The 21,089-nt window shown below is 45.4% G+C and overlaps 1 protein-coding gene across 1 annotated transcript in view; it reads right to left on the bottom strand.

Annotated features, from left to right (window-relative positions):
* Window positions 1-21,089, bottom strand: part of LOC122800243 (RNA-binding protein EWS-like) — a 782,654-nt gene that overhangs the window by 573,786 nt on the left and 187,779 nt on the right. The window contains exon 3 of the mRNA XM_044069735.1: window positions 8,264-8,321. Coding sequence (XP_043925670.1) covers window positions 8,264-8,321 — 58 coding nt within the window. The remainder of the gene's footprint in view (window positions 1-8,263; window positions 8,322-21,089) is intronic.

Here is a 21,089-nt window from a genome sequence, read left to right as displayed (position 1 = left end):
AAAACAGGGGGGATAGCAAGAGGCCTGTGCTGAGGTAGAAAAAGAAAGTCTGAGCCTTTTCTTAGATTCTGAGTAGTCTTGGCTCTCCCAGTGGAAGTGCTCCATCATGGTGTGCAGGGTTTCCCCAAAAGAATAATCCTCAGGAGGAGAGGCTGAAGGGATGGATTCTTCAGCATCAGAATCCTCATAGGGAGGAAGAGAGTATTCCTGTTCAGAAGAGGAGTCAGAGGAAATGGAAACCTGATCTGAAAAGTCATACTCTGTCTCTTGCCTAGGCCTCGTATCAGGAGGGGGATGGGAACCCCTGATCAAAGTAATTAGGTCTTTGAGTCCATTTTGAGCATCTTTTTTTTAGGCATGGAGGCCTGTCCATGGGCTTGCTGCACTTGTTTTTGTCTTTAGTGGTGCTTTAGTCTTTGCCTTAGAAGCTGTAGTCGGTTTTACATACAACTGTGTAGGCCTGAAAACACCCTCAGAAGCCGATGCCTGCTCAGCGGCTCCGGACCCATCTGAGGGAATAATTTCCAAGTGTCCAATACCTTGAGTTTCCAGCGGCCTAGTCTGCTCCACGTGGGAGTCGGAAGCGGCCTGCGGCTCTGAGGTAGTGGGCGTCAGGGGCTGCAAAAGCACCTCACCGAGAACCGGCGACTGGCTTAGAAGAAGCCTAGTCAGTTTTGGACCTCGGATGCCTGTCCTTTTCCTTGCGTTTGTGAATTGCGGTAGTCTGATGGCTATCTATGACACTGTGTAATTAAAATCTTCGGCCAAAGTAATGAAATGCAAAATCGTACCGACGCTTAATAGTGAGTTGGTTAAATCTAGCACAAAACATGCAATTAGCAACGTCGTGATCAGGGCCTAGGCAAGGAATACAATAAGAATGGAAGCTCTTATGAGGTATTTGCTTCCCACAAGAAATACTATTAACTTTTTCTGACATCAGTCTGGAGCAAAAAAAAAGTTTCTAACGGAGTGCCAGCTTTAAATGAAGACTTCGGATATGAAATTCAAACACGAAAATCTCAGGAGTCTGCCAACTGGCACTTGCGAACTGCTTCTGCTTCAGGCACCGCGAGGCAAGAAAGACTGAAGAAAATGGCGTCGGCTGCATCTTTTATACCCCTGCCGCACTGATGTCATGGAAGAGGTGACAGCAACCAACGCCGGACCAAGACTTTGGAATTCAGGCCAACTGCGGGTAGCCTGTCAGCAGGATAACCCAAGAGTAATGACTGCAACAGTGAAACACGATTAACATCTCTATAGTTTGAAAGAATGGTAGTCGCAAAAGAAGAAATCAGATTGTGTAGAGAATCTGTAGTGCGAAGTACTTCCTCGGAAGCCAGTGCCTGCTAGGCAGCTCCAGTGCCATCCAAGGTAGACAACCGCAGGATCCTTAGTCCAAGAGTTTTGTGGTATACCACACACCGAAACAATTCACAGAAGCGAGCATCAGGGGCTGCAAAAGCACCTCGCTGAAACCGGAGAAAGTACAGTTGTGTACACTTACCATAATGTTGCAGTCATTACATATGGGTAATCTGCTGGCAGGTTGCCCTCAGTCAGCCTGAATAACAAAGTCTTGGGTCCTGCGTCGGCTGCTGTCTCTTCTTCCATGACATCAGGTCGTCAGGGGTATAAAACATGCAGCAGACGCCATTTTAATCAGTTTTTCTTGCCCCAGATGTCAGGTGCCCTCCAAATGGGGAGCACACACACACACACAATTTAGAACACAAAAAAAAATAAAAAAAATATTCCTCTAACTAAAAGCAAATACACCAAAAAGGCTTTTCAGCATAGTAAAGGAAAGAAAAGATATAATAAGAGAAAAAGGGGGCTGGCGGGTGGGTAATCAGGACTGCAACAGTGAATACACTCTTAACAACTACATTTATGTAGAGTGCACACAACTGTACTATGTTCTTCGTGTTTCACTGTTGGTCATTACATTTGGGTAGATTCCCAAAGTTATGGTTGGGAGGATGGAATTACACAGCATTAGAAGTAGCTATAAGGCCCTGCAGGACAGCAGTGGCAAAGCCTGCCCAGATTTAGGAGAGAGGTAAATGGTAATGTTTGGTGAATGTATGAACTGAGCTCCAAGTAGCAGCTTCTAGAACGTGTCTGGTAGGAACCCCTCTGAGAAAGGCTGCAGAAGATGCAACCCTGGTGGAATGGGATCTGATCCCCTTGGGGACAGGTCTACCAATGTGCATGTAGCAGAAACTAATACAATGGCTTATACATTTTGAAATAGTCTGCTTTGAAATAGCCTTTCCCTCTGCCCCTGCAGCAAATGCCACCAGTAGTTTGCTCAGACTTTGAGACTTTGTCCTGTTTAAGTAGAATCTTAAACGTCTGTGTACATCCAATGAACGCAGAATCCATTCCCCCTTGTTCTGCAGATTTGGGAAAAAAGTTGGCAGATGAATAGTCTGGTTAGGAGCCACACTGGATACCACCTTGGGCATAAAGGATGGATTGATCCTGAGGGCCACCCCATCCAAATAAAAGATGATGAAAGGCTCCACTGCCATGAGAGCCTGTAGTTCTGAAATCCTCCTAGCTGAAGTGACTGCTAAAAGAAAGGCTGCATTCCAAGAAATAAATTTTATGTCTGCAGTAGTAGCTGGTTCAAAAGGAGGTAGGGTGAGTTTTTCCAGCACAAAATTGAGGTCCCATGCAGTAGTAGGTGCTCTCCTTGGAGGTCTCACATTTTTGGCCCCTCTAAGTTACTGTTTTATCAGGGGATGAGAAAAGAGAGGAGGCTCTGTGTTGTAATGAGCCGAGAGAGGCATGGATTTTTATAAAAGAAAAAAAGATAGGCCCTTGTGAAGCATCTCAGCAGACAGGGAAAGGCAGAGACAGATAGGTTTTCCCAGCTGAAGGAGAGAGCATCCACTTTCCAAGTTTTTTTGTGATGAATTCTTGTGCAGAATTTGTCCGACAGTTTTGGTGAGAGGAAAATATGTCTAGGCTCCCCCATTTTTGTGTCAACATGCTGAAGATTTGTGGATCCAGTTTGCATTCGTGTGGGTCCATAAGCTTTCTGCTTAGCTGGTCTGCCAGAGAATTTTGCTTTCCTGGCAGAAATTGAGTTTGTAGATGTATTTGGTAAGTCAAGGCAGTGTTCCACAAGGTCATGGCTAGTCTGCAAAGGAGGTAGGAGTGGGTACCCCCCTGCTTATGTACCACATAACTGTGGTGTTGTCCAGCTATCAATAGTTGCCCTGGATGAAGGAAGTCCTTGAAGAGTCAGAGCAAATCTGTACAGCTAGCATTTCTTTCTGGTTGATATGTAGGTGCATTTGGTTTGAGCTCCATTCTCCCTGAATGTATCTCCCTGCCAGATGGGCCCCCCAAGCATAGTCTGATGCGTCTGTAGTCAGGGTTTGGGTGGCAGGGGGTAGAAATGAATGACAGTCCCTTGCTTTGGTGACAGGCCTCTGCCCACCATAGGAACTCCTGTTGCAGGCAAGGAATGAAGAATCAGTTTCCAGGTTGTGACAACATGGACTCCATAAGCTTTTTAGGTACCAATGAAGTTTCTCTTATGCAGTCTTGCATATGGAATTAGTAGAATGCAGGAAGCCATGAACCCCAAAGCCTGCAGAAATTTTCTTGCAGAGCTGGGTTTTTGTGGACACTTGTTTAAAGTATGTCATCAATTGAATTTATTTGGCGCGAGGTAAGCCATCCGGGCAGTTGTATTCAAGCTTGCACCAGGAATGTAATTTTAGAGGGTACCAGTTGTGATTTATTTTCGTTTATGGTGTACCCTAGGCATGTCAGAAGCCTCTTTTTACAAATGCCAGATGTTGTAGAAGAGTGTCCTTGTTTTCTGCCTGAATTAGATAATCGTCCAGATAAGGATAAATTTGAATGTTTCTCTGCAAAATGCAATCACTGATGCCAGGCACTTTGTGAAGACCCTGGGTGCAGTAGATAAGCCAAAGGGCAGTGCAGAGAACTGGTAATGCAAATAGCCTGCTTTGAATTGCAGGCATCTTCTACAAGATTCCCCGATTGGGATATGCAGGCAAGCCTCTTAAGTCTAGAGTTACCAGACATTCTTGCCTAGCATAGGCAGTAACTGTTGGAGAGTCAGCACCTTGAATTTTGGAATGTCCAGAAATGTATTTAAAATGAATAAGTCCAGAATTGGATGGCATGATTGGTCTTTTCTGGATACCAAGAAGAGTCTTGAATAAAAATCTTATCCCCGTTCCTTTTCTGGTACTCGTTGAATAGCCCCCATATCCATGAGGGACATAACTTGTTTCTGGACCTCTACCCACTGATTTGGAGGCAGATCTGGCCATCAGTTTGGGATTGGCAATGTGTAGAAATTAAATTTGTATCCCTGGGATACTATATTTAAGACGCATTTGTCCTGGGTAATCAGTTGCCAGTTTCGTGCATAAAGTGCCAGTTTTCCCCCCAAAGGGACAGTCAAAAGATACGTGTTTGGAAATGGCAGAGGAAAGTCATTGAGACTGTTTGCCGTAGGATGGTGCCTTGTTACTTCCAGATTTGGAGGTGGAGGCACCCCACAGTTTTGTTCTCCAAGTTCCTTGGGACTGAAACCTGGAGCCTTTGGAAAGGACCAGTTCTTAGGCCACTGCCTACTAACCTGGGTGGCTGCACTTGTAGGAAATTTTACAGTTTGCATAGATTTAGCTTTGTCTTCCATCTTTTTCAAAGCTACTTCTGCCTTATTACCAAATGGACTGCCCTGTTGTAAAGGAGCATCCAACAATTTTGCTTTAACATGGTCATGCAGATTTTGCTATATGAGCCAAGCATGCCTTCTTATCACAGATCCAGTTACAGCAGCCCTGCAACAGGCCTCCAAGGAATCAAAACCACATTGCAAAATATATTTACCAACTTGTTCAGCTGAATGCAATAAATCCTGCAACTCTTTTCCACACAGTCGGAAATCAACATAATTTTCTGTTTAAGCCCATGACATGCTGTTAATATTTAAGCATATGAAATTCAGTTTGAAGCCCTGATTGCCAAGGTTGCAGACGTGTAAACCTTCTTACCCCATCTATCCAGCACCCTGGAATCTCTATCAGAATGGGTAGGAATTTTAGCACTAAAAGCCTCAACGCCCTTGGGACCCTGAGAAATTGTTTTAGGGTCAGCAGTAGGGTTTTTAAAAAAGGAATTTGTGGGAGTCAGGGACCCTGTAATATCTGTCTGGCTTGCTAGGAGCCAGAGGCAGGGAATCTGTAGCCATACTGGACTCAGAGAAAACATCAACAACAATGTCTAGAACAGGAGGTATAGCCAAAGGCCTATGCTGAGGAAGAAGGAAGAAGGAAGAAGGAAATCCCCAAGTCTCTTTTTAGTGAAAGTCTTCCCTTAAGGTATGCAAAGTTTCTCCAAAAGAAAAAAGCCTCAGGAGAAGCAGAAGGGATGGATCTTTTGCATCAGAGTCCTCATAAGTGGGAATAGATAATTCCTGATCAGCAGAGGAATCAGAAAAAATAGAAACCTGATCTGAAGATTCATAGTCAGTGCCTTGCCTAGGCCTCTTAACAGGAGGGAGATGGGTACCCCTGATCAAAGTAATTAAATCCTCAGCCATTCTGATCATTTGTTTTTTAGGCATTGGGGCCTAAACACGTGGACCAAGCGCAGTTTTTTTTAGACAGTTTTTGGCCTTAGTTCTGAAGATGGCGTTGGTTTAATATACAAATCTTTAGGCCTGAAAACACCCTCAGAAGTCAGTGCCTGCTCAGCAGCTCCAGACCCATCTAAGGTAGAGACATCTGTGGGTTCAATACTTAAAGAATCTCGCGGCATACCGGACTCCAAATGGGTCTCAGTAGAGGCCTGCAAATCAAAAGTAGCAGGCATCAGGGGCTGCAAAAGCACCTCAATGAGTACTGGCGAACTGGCGACTGGCTTAGGAGAAGCTTAGTCATCGTTTTGGACCTAGACTGCCTTTTTCTTTGCGTTATTTTAGGTATTCTGGTAGTCTGATTGCTAACAGACGACATTTCTGGATAGTTAAATCTTGAGGAAAAATATTTAGAAGCAAAAAATATACCGTTTAATAGTGCGTTGATTAAATTTAGCACAAAACAGACAGCAAGGCACGCTGTGGTCAGGGCCTAGGCAAGGAATACAGTACAAATGAAAATCCTTGAGAGGTCTTTGCTTCGCACAAGTAATACAATTATTAACTTTTACTGACATCGGTAAGGAGCAAGAAAAAGTTTCCCCAACGGGGTTACTTAGCTTTTAGTTGAAGACTTCAGTTCTGAAACTCGAAGAAAATTTCAGGAGTTGGCCGACCGGCACTTGCAAACTGCTATGGGCACCGCGAGGCAAGAAAGACTGATGTAATGGCGTCGGCTGCTGCATGTTTTATACCCCTGACGACCTGAAGTCATGGAAGAAAGGACAGCAACAGACGCAGGACCCAAGACTTTGTTAATCAGGCCGACTGAGGGCAACCTGCCAGCAGATTACCCAAATGTAAGGACTGCAACTGTGAAACAGGAAGAACATTCCCAAAATAGGGACAATTTTTAAATACTGCTCTTATAAAACTTAGAAAGGTAGACAGACTAGCAAGTTTTGCATTACCACAGACTTTTTTTTTTGAACAGAATGAAGTCTGAATCTCAACTGTCATTTAGTGACTTCAATCCTCAATCATTTACCAGAGAATCACATACGAGGAACAGATGAAAAATGAGACCAAAATCTGGAAATTCTGCGAAAGTTGATATAGTTAAGAGGTATGCTGGAAACTTCTAGCCCCTTTCCCAGGACCAACAAGATGGGTTCTCCCTTGTCCACAGAGGGGACCCCAACAACAATGGAGGACATAGCTAAACATGGGTCCATAGCGGCTGTAGGAGCTACACCAGAGAAATCTTGGGTGAAAGTGGTGGCACAATTTGCCACAGCAATGTTACCCAAATGCAGCAGAGGCAAACTGCTACCCTCTGTGGTGGCAAAGGCATTTTTTTTATGGATAGAAGGATCAACTAAGGGACCGGTGGTATGTCCTGTGGTCAAGCTGAAAACGGTGCCTCTTTCCCAGGGAAGATGCGAAGCAATAAACATTACCGGTCCACAAAAATTTTTGACAGTAGTTAAAAGCCTTTTAACGCACTAAGCCAGCCCCAATAAAAGTAAACATTTCTCCACTTTACACCACTTTTAAACTGAAGGAAAACACAGTGTTCCATTTAAAATTATGTTACAGTCTCAAGACTATCCTTTAAAAACACTCCTTTAAAAGCAAACTTTAATACAAATGGAAGGCCCCCAAAACGGAACTCACCTGCCCAGCAATGAAAAACACAAGCCAACCATCAATCTTCAAAAAGCATTACAAGAGCACACTGTTGGCAGTAAATCTCTGAAGGGCTTCTTGCCCAAACTTGTGTAATTCAACTCAAGTCTAGCTGCTTTGCTTGTATGGGCATGTGAAAGAGTCCCCTTAAGCACTGGAAGCTGTCCAGCTAGTTAATCCTTGGCAGCATATAACTCATACAGTTAAGGCCAATGCAGCAGTGATCAATTTGATGAACGTCTAAGGGCAATATCATTCTGCACTGTGGAATTCACTAAAGTGTTCTCAAGGTCAGTACCTACATCGATAAACCCTCTCCAACTGCAGATATAAAGGCCTCTGGAGCTAAAGGCAACCAGAGGAGCTAAATCCAAATTGAGGATCTTCGGTCCTGACAACACAGAATGCTCAAGGTAGAGACCCCACCCACCTTGTCAAAACCCAGTTCCCATCACTGGAGATCCAGTAACAGACAAAGGGTTTGGCAGCAATGTTACCCGCACCAAAGCAATCAGTGTGTGACACCAGAGCTCTATCCATACTGAGGTACCCAGTAGTGCACAGCCTGAGCCCAGAGGAGAGACAAGATAGGAAGCATTTGAAATTTCTCTTCCTAAAATAGGAACTGTCAAGATAAAGATGCTGGCCTTCTGAAGCTAGGCATTTAGAAAGTCAGACATGCTCCCACAAGACTTTAGTAGGACTTAAATTGCCCCTAGAGTTCCTTCTCATAAGGAAAGACTGTCTGATCTTGGCACGGTCTTCCACAGTGCTAAAAAGACCCTTGTAAATGAGGTTAAGCTTGCTCTGTAGAGATCTGACATCACTGGCCCATGAGCTCCTCAGAGCAGTGCGCCACACTAAACAAAACAGAGCTGTGACAAAACAGCAACCTTCACAACTGAGTTTATGTTAAACATTTATAATCACAATTACCTGAGCAGTCTGTGCATATCCTTGTGCTGGCTGTGCTGCTGCATAGGCTCCATAAGCGCTTAAAAACAAAAAAGTCCATCATTAGATATTCGGTCAAACTAAGGCACTGCACATTTCAGTAAACAGTACTGCCAAAGGGAGACAATTGCAACTGCATTTAGCAGGCTACTGGCAACTAAAATTACAACATGTTCTGTAAAGCAAAAGCCTGGCAACGCATTCTCAACCTCCTGGCCTTGTGGCTACTCTTAAAATATACACTCACGTGCCCATCTTCTACACCTTTACTGGTGAAAAGCAACTTTAAAGCTAACATTCTATCTTAAACTAAACTTTACACTTTTTCCAAACGTTTTACTGCTGCCCTAGGAAGTCACTATAAATGCAGTCTTCTGCTTCAACACCCAATTTAGCATTCTCATAATCTAAAGCTAACATTTTGTAACCCCCCACCCACACAAGCAAGCACTACAGTAAAGGCAAAAACTCATCTGAAAATATTGAACTGCCAAATTTTCTTGAACCTTTTCTGTAATGTATTAACTTTTACGTGCGTAGATATTCCAAAATAAATCAAGGCATAGTCAATTTGTGACCTCAAGATTATGACTTGGCACTTTCCCAAGTTTAACATTACAAAGTTCATTACTGCACTGTATTCTTACATATGAAAGGTTACTAGGCACTTAAGAATCCATGTCATTTCCCTCACTAGCCTTTTCATGCAGGTTCAGTCATGGTTTCACTGACTAGCAGGAAAGAAAAGTTGCTTAAAATCTTACCATAACCATAGATGTCCTTCTCTTCTATGTTGCAGTACTCTATACGTATGGGTTTTCTCACCTTGCTACCCGAATGTCCGGCCAGTATACAAAAGATTTCAGTCACTGTATGGTGTGCGTGGGATGTCTGACATGGCCAGCAGGGTGTGGGTCATAAAAGTGGTGTGTGCACCAGACCTCAGAACTGAGCACCCTAGCTGCAAAAAGTCCCAGAGGAGGTAATGCAAGTCCTGTGCCATCCAAAAATGAAAATGCCAGATAGGAGAGGTAGGTGGGAGGGGAAAATACCACAACATGGAAAAGGACATCAATGGTTACGGTAAGATTATGCACAACTTTTCTATGTCCTTCTATTCACATGTTGCAGCATTCTGTACATATGGGTGAGTGCCTAAGCTCACTGTGAGGAAGGGGAAGGTGGCCTAGTAGAGGTCTCCAGGAATCCCTGGCAAATCTATCCCTGGACTTGGAAATCTGGTCCATCTTATAATGCTTTGCAAAGCTGTGCACAGACCACCAAGCGGCTGCTTCAAGGATAATGGAAGTGTCCACGTCTTTGAAGAATGCTCCAGAAGAACCCACTGTCCTGGTTGAATGTGCTTTAACACTGCCATGCAAGGGTCTCTTGTGGTGTTTGTAGCAAAAGGGAAAAGTTGTGGAAATGCAGGCTGAAATGGTTTGCTTAGATACTGCTTTTCCTAGGGCCCTGGGATAGAAAGAGATTAACAGTTGGTCAGGCTGTCTGATGGGCCAGGTTTTGTGCAGATAGAATCTGTCTGTGCACATCCAGGGAATGTAGTACTCTCCCGCCGTCTCCCTGTGGGTTGGGAAAGAAAGTGGGTAAGTGGATGGCTTGATTTAAAGAAAGGTCATTGACCACCTTGGGCATGAAGGATGGGTTGGTTCGAAGAGTTACCCTCTGTGGATATCTCTGTGGAATAAGTGGAATAGAAGGCTACTAGGACAATCATCTATGTGCACTGTTTTAGGGAAGCTTTGAACGCTGGCTCGAATGGTAGGAGTGTGAGCTTCTCTAAAACATAGTTCAGGTCCCATGGAGGGGGAATGGGCTTCCTTGGTGGCCCGAGATGAAGTTTTTCAGGCAATCTGGAAGCTAAAGGGGGGACCCAAAGGGGCATGCAGAAATGGCAGACAAATGGGCCTTGATGAGAATGCTAACCCTGTCTGCAAAAGTTCACAATGGCAAGACAGTACTAGAGGAGTCTTGCTTAGCAACTGGTTCATATTCCTTTTAAGACACCATACGGAGAATCTTTTCCACTTGGATATGCAAGATCTCCTTGTATTGGGTTTCCTGGCCTCCTGCAAGACAGTGAGCATGTCCCCGCTATAAAGGTGTCTGAAACTGACCAGAATCCTACCAAGAGTGAGGTGAAGAGACTGTCGTAGACTTGGGTTCCCTTATCTTGTGTGAGAAGGTCCACTCTGAGGGGTAACTTGTGGCGACTGCCCTTAGATAATTGCAGGAGGAGGGGGAAGTACACTTGTGTTACACTTAACAAAATGTATATGTTTGAGTGTAATCACTGTTGCAGTCATCACATTTTGGTTATCTCCTTGCAGTAGCACTCAGTCAGCATGATTATCAAAGGCTTGGGTCCTGCGTCAGTTGCTGTCTCATCTTTCATGACGTAAACTCAAATACACCAAAATGCTTTTAAGCACAGTAAAAAAGGGATAGAGGTATAGCCAAAAGAAAGTTAGGGGGCTAGAGGGAGAGTAACCAGTACTGCAACAGTGAATACACTCTAGCATCTACATTTATGGTAAGTGTACACAACTGTATTATGTTCTTAGTGTTTCACTGTTGCCGTCATCACAGTTGGGTAGATTCCCAAAGCTAAGGATGGGAGTAGGAAATTTAGATCGCATCTGGACCAGCTATACGGCCCTGCAAGACTGGAGTGGCAAAACCAGCTCTGGATTTAGAGAACATTGGCAAATGGTAATGCTTGGTGAAAGTATGTACAGAATTCCAGGCAGCAGCTTCTAGATGTCCCTGGTAGGGACACCTCTGAAGGCTGAAGAGGTAGATGCAGCCCTGGTTGAATGTGGTCTTATCCCCTGAGGGACAGGTTTTCCATGGTGCTTAAAGCAGAAATGAATGCAATGGCCTATCCATTTAGAAATTGGATGCTTTGAAACAGCCTTCCCCCTCTGCCCCTGTAGCAAATGCCACCAGCATTCAGATTTCCTGAGAGGTTTGGTCCTGTCCAAGTAAAATATAGAGATAGTCTGTGCACATCTAAGGAGTGCAGTATCTGTTCCCCTTTGTTCTGTGGATTAGAAAAGGTTGGCAAATGGATGGACTGATTAAAAGTCACACTGGATACTACCTTGGGCATGGAGGGATTGGTCCTGAAAGACACAGTGTCCACATGAAAAATAATGAAAGGGTCCACTGCCATAAAGGCCTGTAATTTAGACACCCTTCTTGCTGAGGTGATGACTTAAAGGAAGGCTGTTTTCCAAGAAAGAAATTTCAACTCTGCATTTGCAACTGGCTCAAAAGAAGGTAGAGTAAGTTTTTCCAATAGAAAGCTAAGGTCCCAGGCTGGAGCAAGGGCTCTCTCCTGGGTTGTTTTAAGCTTTTAGCTCCTCTGAGGAACTGCTTGAGCAGTGGATGAGAGAAGAGGGGTGGGTTTTATGTTGGAATGAGCTGAAATGCAGAGGCATGAATTTTGGAGGAAAAGGAAAGGCCCTTGTGAAGCATCTCAGTTAAGTATTGAAGAATCTGAGGTAAATTGGTCGCTGCTGTGCTCATCCAGAGTTTGGTTTCAGGAACAAAAACTTTTCCATTTTTCAGCATAATATTTTCTAGTACTAGGCCTCCTTGCCTCCAGAATGACATCAGACACTTGTTTACTGAGGGATGGTTAACAGAGATCAGGCAATGAGCCAGGCTGCCAGGTTCAGGGTTTGAAGAGGAGGGTTCAGAATCTGGCCCTTCTGCTGGGACAGCAGGATAGGGGTCTGAGGCAGGTGCCATGGGGCCAGCAGTGACACTGCACAAGAGGGGGTACCAGTGTTGGAGTGGCCAGTCTGGTGCAATCAGTAACATCCTTGGTTTGTCCTGCTTGATCTTTAGTAGTACCTTGGAAAGGAGAAGAGGAGAAGAGGAAAGGCATAAACCTATTTTTCCAGGTGAAGGACAGGCCATCCACTTTCCAAACTTGTTTGTGAGGAGTCCTTGTGCAGAATTTGTCCAATTGGTAGTTCTAGGGGGAGGTAAATGGGTCCATCTCCGGGCTCCCTCATTTGTTTATCAACATGCTGAATGTCTTTGGTTCCAGTTTCCATTCGTGTGGGTCCATGAGATTTCTACTTAGTCTGACAGAGTACTTAGCTTTCCTGGCAGGAACTGAGCCTGTAGGCGCACTTGGTAGCTCAAGGCTGTGTTCCACAGAGTCATGGCTAATCTGCAGAGAGGGAATGAGTGGGTTCCCCGCTGCTTGCTTATGTGCCACATAATTGGTGTTGTCAGTCTTAACCATTAATTGTCCTGGAAGAATGCGGTCCTTGAAGGCAGTCAGAGCACTCTGTACAGCTAACATTTCTTTTTGAATGATATGCAGGTGCATTTGACTTGGTTTCCATTTGCCCTGAATACAATTCCCTGCTAAGTGAGCCCCTAATGCATACTCTGATGCAACTGTTCTTAGGGTTTGGACAGCAGGGGGTAGAGTGAATGGCAGTCCCTTGTTTTGGTGGCAGGCCTCTGCCCACCAAAGGAACTAACTGTAGGCAAGGTATGATAGGAATCATTGCTTCTAGATCCTGAGAATGTTGACACCATAGACTTTAGAGACCATTGTAGTTTCCTCACATGCAGTCTTGCATGTGGAATTAGGAGAACGCAGGAGGCCATGAACCCCAAGGCTTGCAGTATTTGTCTGGAGAAAGCAGGGTCTTTGTGGCCATTAGTTTGAAGTAAGCTGTCAAATGAACAGACTTCGCTGGCGTGAGGAAAGCCATCCGGGAAGTTGTGTTCAAGCTTGCTCTCAGGAATACAATTTGTTGGCAGGGTACCAGATGCGACTTCTTTTCGTTTATGGTGTACCCCAGAGAAGTTAGCACTTTTTATACAAACGCCCAATGAATCAATGGTATGTCCTAGCTTTCTGCCTGAATTAGACAATCGTCCAGATATGGGTATATCTGAATATTTCTTTGCCTGCAAATTGCAATGACTGGAGCTAGGCACTTGGGCTTATCTACAGCGCCCAGGGTATTCACAAAGGGCAGTGCAGAGAACCGATTATGCATGAAGCCTGCTTTGAAGCGAAGTTTTCTGCAAGATTCCCTGACTGGGATTGTGCAGGTAGGCTTCCTTTAAATCCAGTGCTGCCAACCACGCATCCTTGCCTAGCATAGGAAGCAACTGGTGAAGAGTTAGCATCTCGAATTTTGGGATCACCAAACAGTGATCCATGATAGGATGGCAGGAGTCATCTTTTCTGGGCGCCAGAAAAAGTAGTGTAGAAACCTTGTCCCCTTTCCTCTTCTGGAACAGTTTGAATGGTCCTTATACTGACAGACAGCGCCAGAGAGAGAGCGAGAGCCAGAGAGCGAGAGCCAGAGAGAGAGCCAGAGCCAGAGCCAGAGAGAGCCAGAGCCAGAGCCAGAGCCAGAGCCAGAGCCAGAGAGAGAGCCAGAGCCAGAGAGAGAGCCAGAGCCAGAGAGCCAGAGCCAGAGAGAGAGCGAGAGCCAGAGCCAGAGAGAGAGCGAGAGCCAGAGCCAGAGAGAGAGCGAGAGCCAGAGCCAGAGAGAGCGAGAGCCAGAGCCAGAGAGAGAGCGAGAGCGAGAGCCAGAGCCAGAGAGAGCGAGAGCGAGAGCCAGAGCCAGAGCCAGAGAGCGAGAGCCAGAGCCAGAGAGCCAGAGCCAGAGCGAGAGCCAGAGCCAGAGCCAGAGAGAGAGAGCCAGAGCCAGAGAGGGGGAGAGAGCCAGAGCCAGAGAGAGAGAGAGCCAGAGCCAGAGAGAGAGAGAGAGCCAGAGCCAGAGAGAGAGAGAGCCAGAGCCAGAGAGGCGAGGCAGAGAGCCAGGAAAGAGGCGAGAGCCAGAGAGCCAGGCACAGGAGAGAGAGCCAGAGGAGGCCAGAGCCAGAGGCGAGAGAGAGCCAGGCGAGAGAGAGAGCCAGAGAGAGCCAGGCAGAGAGCCAGAGAGAGGCAGAGAGAGCGAGAGAGAGCCAGAGAGCCAGAGAGAGCGAGAGAGCCAGAGAGAGCCAGAGAGAGCCAGAGAGCGAGAGAGAGCCAGAGCGAGCGAGAGCCAGAGCGAGCGAGAGCCAGAGCGAGCGAGAGCCAGAGCGAGCAAGACAGAGCGAGCAAGACAGAGCAAGAGAGGGAGAGAGAGAGGAGAGAGAGAGGAGCAAGAGAGGCGAGGAGCAGACAGAGGAGAGAGGAGAGAGAGGAGAGAGAGAGAGTAGAGAGAAGAGGAGGAGAGGAGAGAGAGAGAGAGAGAGAGGAGAGTAGGGAAAGAAGAGAGAGAGGGGAGAGAGGAGAGGAGAGAGAGGAGGAGAGAGAGAGGCGAGAGAGAGAGGAGAGAGAGGGGAGGAGAGAGAAAGGAGAGGAGGAGAGAGGGAGCAGAGGGAGAGAGGAGAGGGAGAGAGGAGAGGGAGAGAGGAGAGGGAGAGAGGAGAGGGAGAGAGGAGAGAGGAGAGAGAGGGAGGAGAGAGAGGGAGGAGAGAGAGTTTGCATAGATTTAGCTTTTTCCTCCATCTTTTTAAGTACTTCTGCTTTGTTGTCTAACAGGCGGTCCTGGTTTAAGTGAAAATCCAGCAATTTAGCTTTAACATGATCTGGCAAACATTGCTCCTTAAACCAAGCATGCCTTCTCAGTACAGACCCAGTAAAGTACAGTTTTGTACCCAACATAAATGTAAATGTTCGAGTGTATACACTGCTACAGTCATTACACTTAGGTTATATCCTGCCATCAGGTGGTCCCTCAGTCGGCCAGAGTTCCAAAGTCTTGGTCCGGTGTCGGTTGCCATCGGTTCTTCACCGACATCAGTGCGCCAGGGGTATATAAGATGCAGCAGACGCCATTTTCTTCAGTTTTTCTTGCCCCAGATGTCAGGTTCCCCCTAAAAAGTAGGCAATGTAAATTCCTAATAAAACGTATATAAGAAATGCAATCAAAAACTTTGCTACCAGCAAATACTCCCCCTAAGTAGTAAAGGGTTGAAGGCATAGTTAAGTATCAGCAAGGAGGAGGGGAAGGAGGGAGGGTAACCTAGACTGCAGCAGGGTATACACTCGAACATCTACATTTATGGTAGGTACAAAACTGTACTATGTTCATCGTGTTGCACTGCTGCACTCATTACACTTGGGCAGAATCCCAAAGCTGAGGTTGGGTGGCTGGTTCTATAAGGCATTAGGGGTGGCTATAAGGCCCTGCAGCACTGCAGTGGCAAAGCCAGCTCTGAATTTAAAGTAAAGAGGCAGGTGGTAATGCTTGGTAAAGGTATGCAGAGAACTCCAAGTTGCTGCTTCCAAAATGTCCTTGGTAGGTAACTCCTCTGAGGTAGGCAGTTGAAGTGGCTGTAGCCCTGGTGGAATGAGACCTAATGCTGCTAGGTACAGCTTTCCCATGTTGTGTATAGCAGAAACATATACAGTGCCCTATCCATTTTGAAATGGTCTGTTTTGAAATAGCTTTTTCCTGTGCTTCGGCAGCATATGCGACAATCATTGCTCAGTTTTCCTGAGAGCTTTTGTTTTGTCCAAGTAGAAGCGTAACTGTTGTGTATGTCCAAGGAATGCAGAAGTCGCTCCCCTTTATTCTGTGGATTTGGATAAAATGTTGGCAAGTGAATAGTTTGGTTTAGAGCCACACTTGATACCACCTTTGGCATAAAAGTAGGGTTTGTTCTTAAAGACACTGTCTTGGTGGAAAATGATGAAAGGTTCCACTGCCATTAGTGCCTGTAATTCTGAAACTTTTCATGCTGAGGTTATTGCCAGGTGCAGAGCAGTTTTCCAGGAGACATATTTTAAGTCTGCTGAGTTAGCTGGCTCAAAAGGAGGTAAAGTTAATTTTTCCAAGACGAAGTTGAGGTCTCAAGTTGGAGTTGGTGCTCTACGGGGCGGTCTTATGTTTTTAGCCCCTCTTTAGAGGTATTGTTTTAGCAAAGGATGAGAGAAAATTGGTGGGTCTGTGCTGTAATGAGCAGAGATGGCTGAGGCGTGGATCTTAATGGATGAAAAGGATAGGCCTTTGTCCAGCATCTCAGTTAAATATTGTAGGATCTGAGGAATATTTTGGACAAGCGGGTCAAGGCTGTGCGCCTGGCTCCAGGTACATAATCTCTTCCTTTTATCTGAATAGGCTTTCCTGGTGCTAGGCCTTCTGGCCTCCAGAATGACATCCATAACCGCTTTAGAGAGAGGCATTGTTTGCTTGACTAAGGAATCTGCCATGCAGACAGGTTTAAAGTCTTGAGCTGGCTGTGAAGTATCCGATTGTTTTGCCGAGTCAGAAGATGTAGGATTTGAGTCAAAATCCATGGTGAACCTTGTGCCAAGATCTTTTAAGATTGGGTACCAGTGCTGGCATGGCCAGTCTGGGGCAATCAGGATCATCTGGCTTTTCTTGTCTGGCTTTTAGGAGTACCTTTGAAAGGAGAGGCAGTGGTGGGAAGGCATATACTTGTAGGTTTTTCCAGCTGAGAGGACATCCACTTTCCATGCTTGTGTGTGGTAAGTCCTTGTGCAGAATTTCTGTAGCTGGCAATTCATTGGGGAGGCAAACAGATCTAGGTCTGGGCTCCACCATTTTTGTGCTATCATGCTGAATATTTGTGGATGTAATTTCCACTCATGCAGATCCATGAGGTTTCTGCTTAAGTAGTCTGCCAGTGTTTTTCTCTCCTGGCAGGAATTGTGCTTGCAGATGAACTTCATACGTTAGAGCGGTGTTCCACAAGGTCATGGCTTGTCTGCAGAGGGGATATGAATGAGTGCCCCCTTGTTTGTTTATGTACCACACAACTGTGGTGCTGTCTGTCTTTAGTAGTAGTTGTCCTGGATGCAGAAGGTCCTTGAAAGCTATAAGGGCATTTTGTGCAGCCAGCATCTCTTTTTGATTGATGTGAAGATGCCTTTGTTCTGCAGGCCACTTGCCCTGAATACATTTTCCTGCCATGTGTGCTCCCCAGGCGTAATCCAAGGCATCTGCTGTCGGTCTTTGCCTGGCTGTGCGTCGAGTGAAAGGCTGTCCCTTGAGGTGACAGGCTTGTGCCCTCCATCGAAACTCCTGTTGAAGGCAAGGAATAAGTATTACTGTTTCCAAACTGTGACAGTGTTGAGACCAGACACTCTAGGTACCACTGTAGTTTCCTCATATGCAGTCTGGCATATGGAATTAGTAGTATGCAAGATGCCATGTACCCCAAGGCCTGCATAATTTTTCTTGCAGGGAGTTGGGTTTTTGTAGTCATCAATTGGAAATAGAGTTAGTTGTCCTTGCTTGTCTGGCGTGAGATAAGCCATCTAGGCCGCTGTATTTAAGCTGGCACCCAGGAATATTATCTCTTGTGAGGGCACTAGTTTTGACACTTCAATTACTGTGTACCCTAGGCAAATTAGCAATCTTTTTACAAAAGCCAGATGCTTTAGAAGAATGTCTTTGCTCTCTGCTTGAATAAGGCAGTCGTCCAAGTATGGGTAAATTTGAATTCCTTTTTGTCTGCATAATGCAATTACTGGTGCCAGGCACTTTCTAAAGACCCTGGGCGCAGTAGATAAGCCAAAGGGCAGTGCAGAGAAAGTACAGTTTTGTACCTACCATAAATGTAGATGTCCGATAGGTATGCATCTGCAGTCCTAACATATGGCTTGTCCTGCCTCAGGCAGCCCTGTCGGCCGGATTCCAAAGTCTGGGTCTGGCCTCGGCTGATGTCGCACTTCACCTGACGTCATAGCTGCTGGGGTATAAGGCATCAGCCAACGCCATTTTCCTCAGTGTTTCTTGCCCCAGATGCCAGGTGCCCTCTAGGAAGGCTAAATTTGGATAAATGCAAATAACTCCAAACAGTAGAAAGCAAAAATATATATATATATATATATATATATATATATATATATATATACATACAAACAAATACACCATAATAGATTCCCCCAGCTAGCTAAGAGGGGAAAGTACCCTAGGAATACCACAGAGGGGAAGGAGGGTGGGTATTCCTGACTGCAGATGCATACCTATCGGACATCTACATTTATGGTAGGTACAAAACTGTACTATGTCCTTCAAGGATGCATCTGCAGTCCTAACATATGGGTAGAATACCATAGCCAAACTGGGGGAGGAGACACTAAGATAAAGATGGTGTAGTTAAGGTCCCTTGCAAAACAGCAGTTGCAAACCCTGCTCGGGATCTGGAGTATAAAAGGAAGATTATAATGCTTGGCAAATGTATGCACGGAGCTCCAAGTAGCAGCTTCTAAAATGTCTTTGGCAGCCACTCCTCGTAGGAAAGCTGTAGTGGTGGCTGTAGCTCTTGTGGAGTGAGGCCTGATATTGTCAGTTGTCTTTCCATGAAAAAGAGTAGCAAAATCTAATGCAATTTCCTATCCATTTTGAGATGGTCTGTTTTGAAATTGCTTTTCCTTGCACTCCTGTTGCATATGCTACCAGAAGCTGGTCAGTTTTTCTGTTGGTCTTAGTTCTGTCCAGATAGTAGCGTAATTGTCTGTGCACATCCAAGGTATGTAGTAGTCTTTCCCCCCTGTTCTGTGGGTTGGGGAAGAATGTAGGTAAATGAATCGCTTGGTTCAATGATACCCTGGAGACCACTTTTGGCATAAAAGTAGGATTAGTTCTCAGAGACACTCAATCCTGATGGAAGATAAGGAAAGGCTGTACTGGCATTAATGCCTGTAACTCAGATACCCTTCTTGCTGAAGTGATTGCTAGCAGGAAAGCAGTTTTCCAAGATAAGAACTGTAAGTCTGCTGTTGCTGCTGGTTCAAAAGAGGGAAGTGTTAATTTTTCCAGCACAAAGTTGAGATCCCATGTAGGTAAAGGTGGTTTCCTTGGAGGCTTTACATTTTTGATTCCTCTCAAGAACTGCCTGAGTAGGGGATGAGAGAAGACAGGAGGATCCATGTTGTACTCTGCTGAAATTGCTGATGCATGAATCTTAATGGAAGAGTAGGATAGGCCATTGTGGAACAGTTCTGCTAAGTATTCCAAGATGTGTGCTAAGTTTGCCAATGAGACATTTTCTCCCTTTGCTGCACTCCAAATGAGGTATCTTTTCCATTTGGCTGAATAAGTTTTCCTTGTGGAGGGTCTGCGTGCCTCCAGGATAATGTCCTTAACCCTCTGTGATAAATCTGGTTTATTTTGTTTTATGCAATATTCTAAGCAGCTAGCTGCAGTGTTTTCAAGTTTGGATGCAGGGTCTTGTAGTTGTTCTGTGTTAGAAGTAAGGGACAGAGGTAGAGGCCATGAGCGTGTCCGAGACATGCTTCTCAGTAGCGGGTACCAATGTTGCTTTGGCCAGTCTGGAGCTATCAGGATTACCCTTGGCTGTTCCTCTCTGATCTTCAGTAGGACTTTGTACATCAAAGGAAGAGGTGGAAATGCATATGCTGTCAGGTTTTTCCAGCTGAAGGAAAGGGAGTCCACCCTCCAGGCAAGTGGGTGGTATGCTCTTGTGCAGAATTTCTTCAATTGGTGGTTGTGTGGGGAGGCGAACAGGTCTATCTCTGGCATTCCCCATTTCTTTGTTATGGTTTTGAAGATATCTGGATGCAGCATCCATTCGTGAGCATCCGTGGTAGTTCTGCTTAAGGTGTCTACTAGTGAATTTTCTTTTCCTGGAACAAATCTGGCCTGAAGTTGAATGTTGAGATTCAGGGCCAAATTCCACAGGTCCATTGCCATCCGGCATAGAGGATGAGTGTGTACCTCCCTGTTTGTTGATGTACCACATGACTGTGGTATTGTCCGTCCTTATCAGCAGGTGACCTTGTTGAAGGAATGGTCTGAATGCCTGGATTGCATGTTTCACTGCCAGCATCTCCTTTATGTTTGTGTGTAGATTCAGCTGGTCTTGGGTCCATAGGCCTTGTATACACTTGTCCTCCATGTGTGCCCCCCAGCCTAGGTCTGAGGCGTCCGTGGTGATAGTCTGGCTTGGATGTGGTTTGTGGAAAGGCAATCCTCTGTTCATCTGACAGGCCTGAGCCCACCACAGGAATTCTTTTTTCAGGCATGGAATTATTGGAATCTGGGCTTCTAGACTGTGCTTGTGTTGAGACCATACATTCCTTAGGTAGCATTGCAACTTTCTCATATGCAGCCTGGCATGCGGGATCAGTATTATGCAGGATGCCATGTAACCCAGGGCTTGCAGGACTTTCCTTGCAGTAAGCTGAGTTTGTGTTGTTAATGTCATGAAATAGACTGGTAGTTGCTTTTGTTTTTCTTCTGTGAGAAAAGCCATCTGAGTTGTTGTATCCAGTTCTGCACCCAAAAATGTTATCCTTTGGGATGGTACTAGTCTTGACTTTTGAATGTTGACTGTGTATGCCAAGGCTTGCAGCAGTTGTATGACCTTTTCCAAATCTCTTGTTAATTTTGTCTTGTTGTCCGCTTGTATTAGGCAGTCGTCCAGGTATGGGTAAATTTGAATTCCCTGAAGCCTGCAATGAGCAATTACTGATGCCAGGCATTTCGTGAATACTCTGGGGGCAGTAGATAAGCCAAAGGGCAATGCTGAGAATTGATAATGCTCTGATCCTGCAAGAAATCTGAGGTGTCTTCTGCAATCTGGTCGTATAGGGACGTGTAGGTATGCCTCCTTGAGATCTAGAGTCACCAGCCAAGACTCCTTGCCCAGCATGGGAAGAAGTTGCTGGAGGGTCAGCATTTTGAATTTTGGAACAATGAGGTATGTGTTCAGTGCGGACAAGTCGAGAATAGGTCTCCATTGATTTTCTTTTCTTGGTACAAGGAAAAGCCTGGAGTAAAATCCTTGGCCTTGTTCCATAGGTGGTACCTTTTCTATAGCT

Source organism: Protopterus annectens, chromosome 4.part0, assembly GCF_019279795.1.
Source record: "Protopterus annectens isolate FY-2018-M chromosome 4.part0, PAN1.0, whole genome shotgun sequence".
In the NCBI taxonomy this organism is placed as follows: Eukaryota; Metazoa; Chordata; order Ceratodontiformes; family Protopteridae; genus Protopterus; species Protopterus annectens.
The sequence above is the reverse complement of the archived record's forward strand: the minus strand, read 5'-3'. Positions and strand labels throughout refer to the sequence as shown.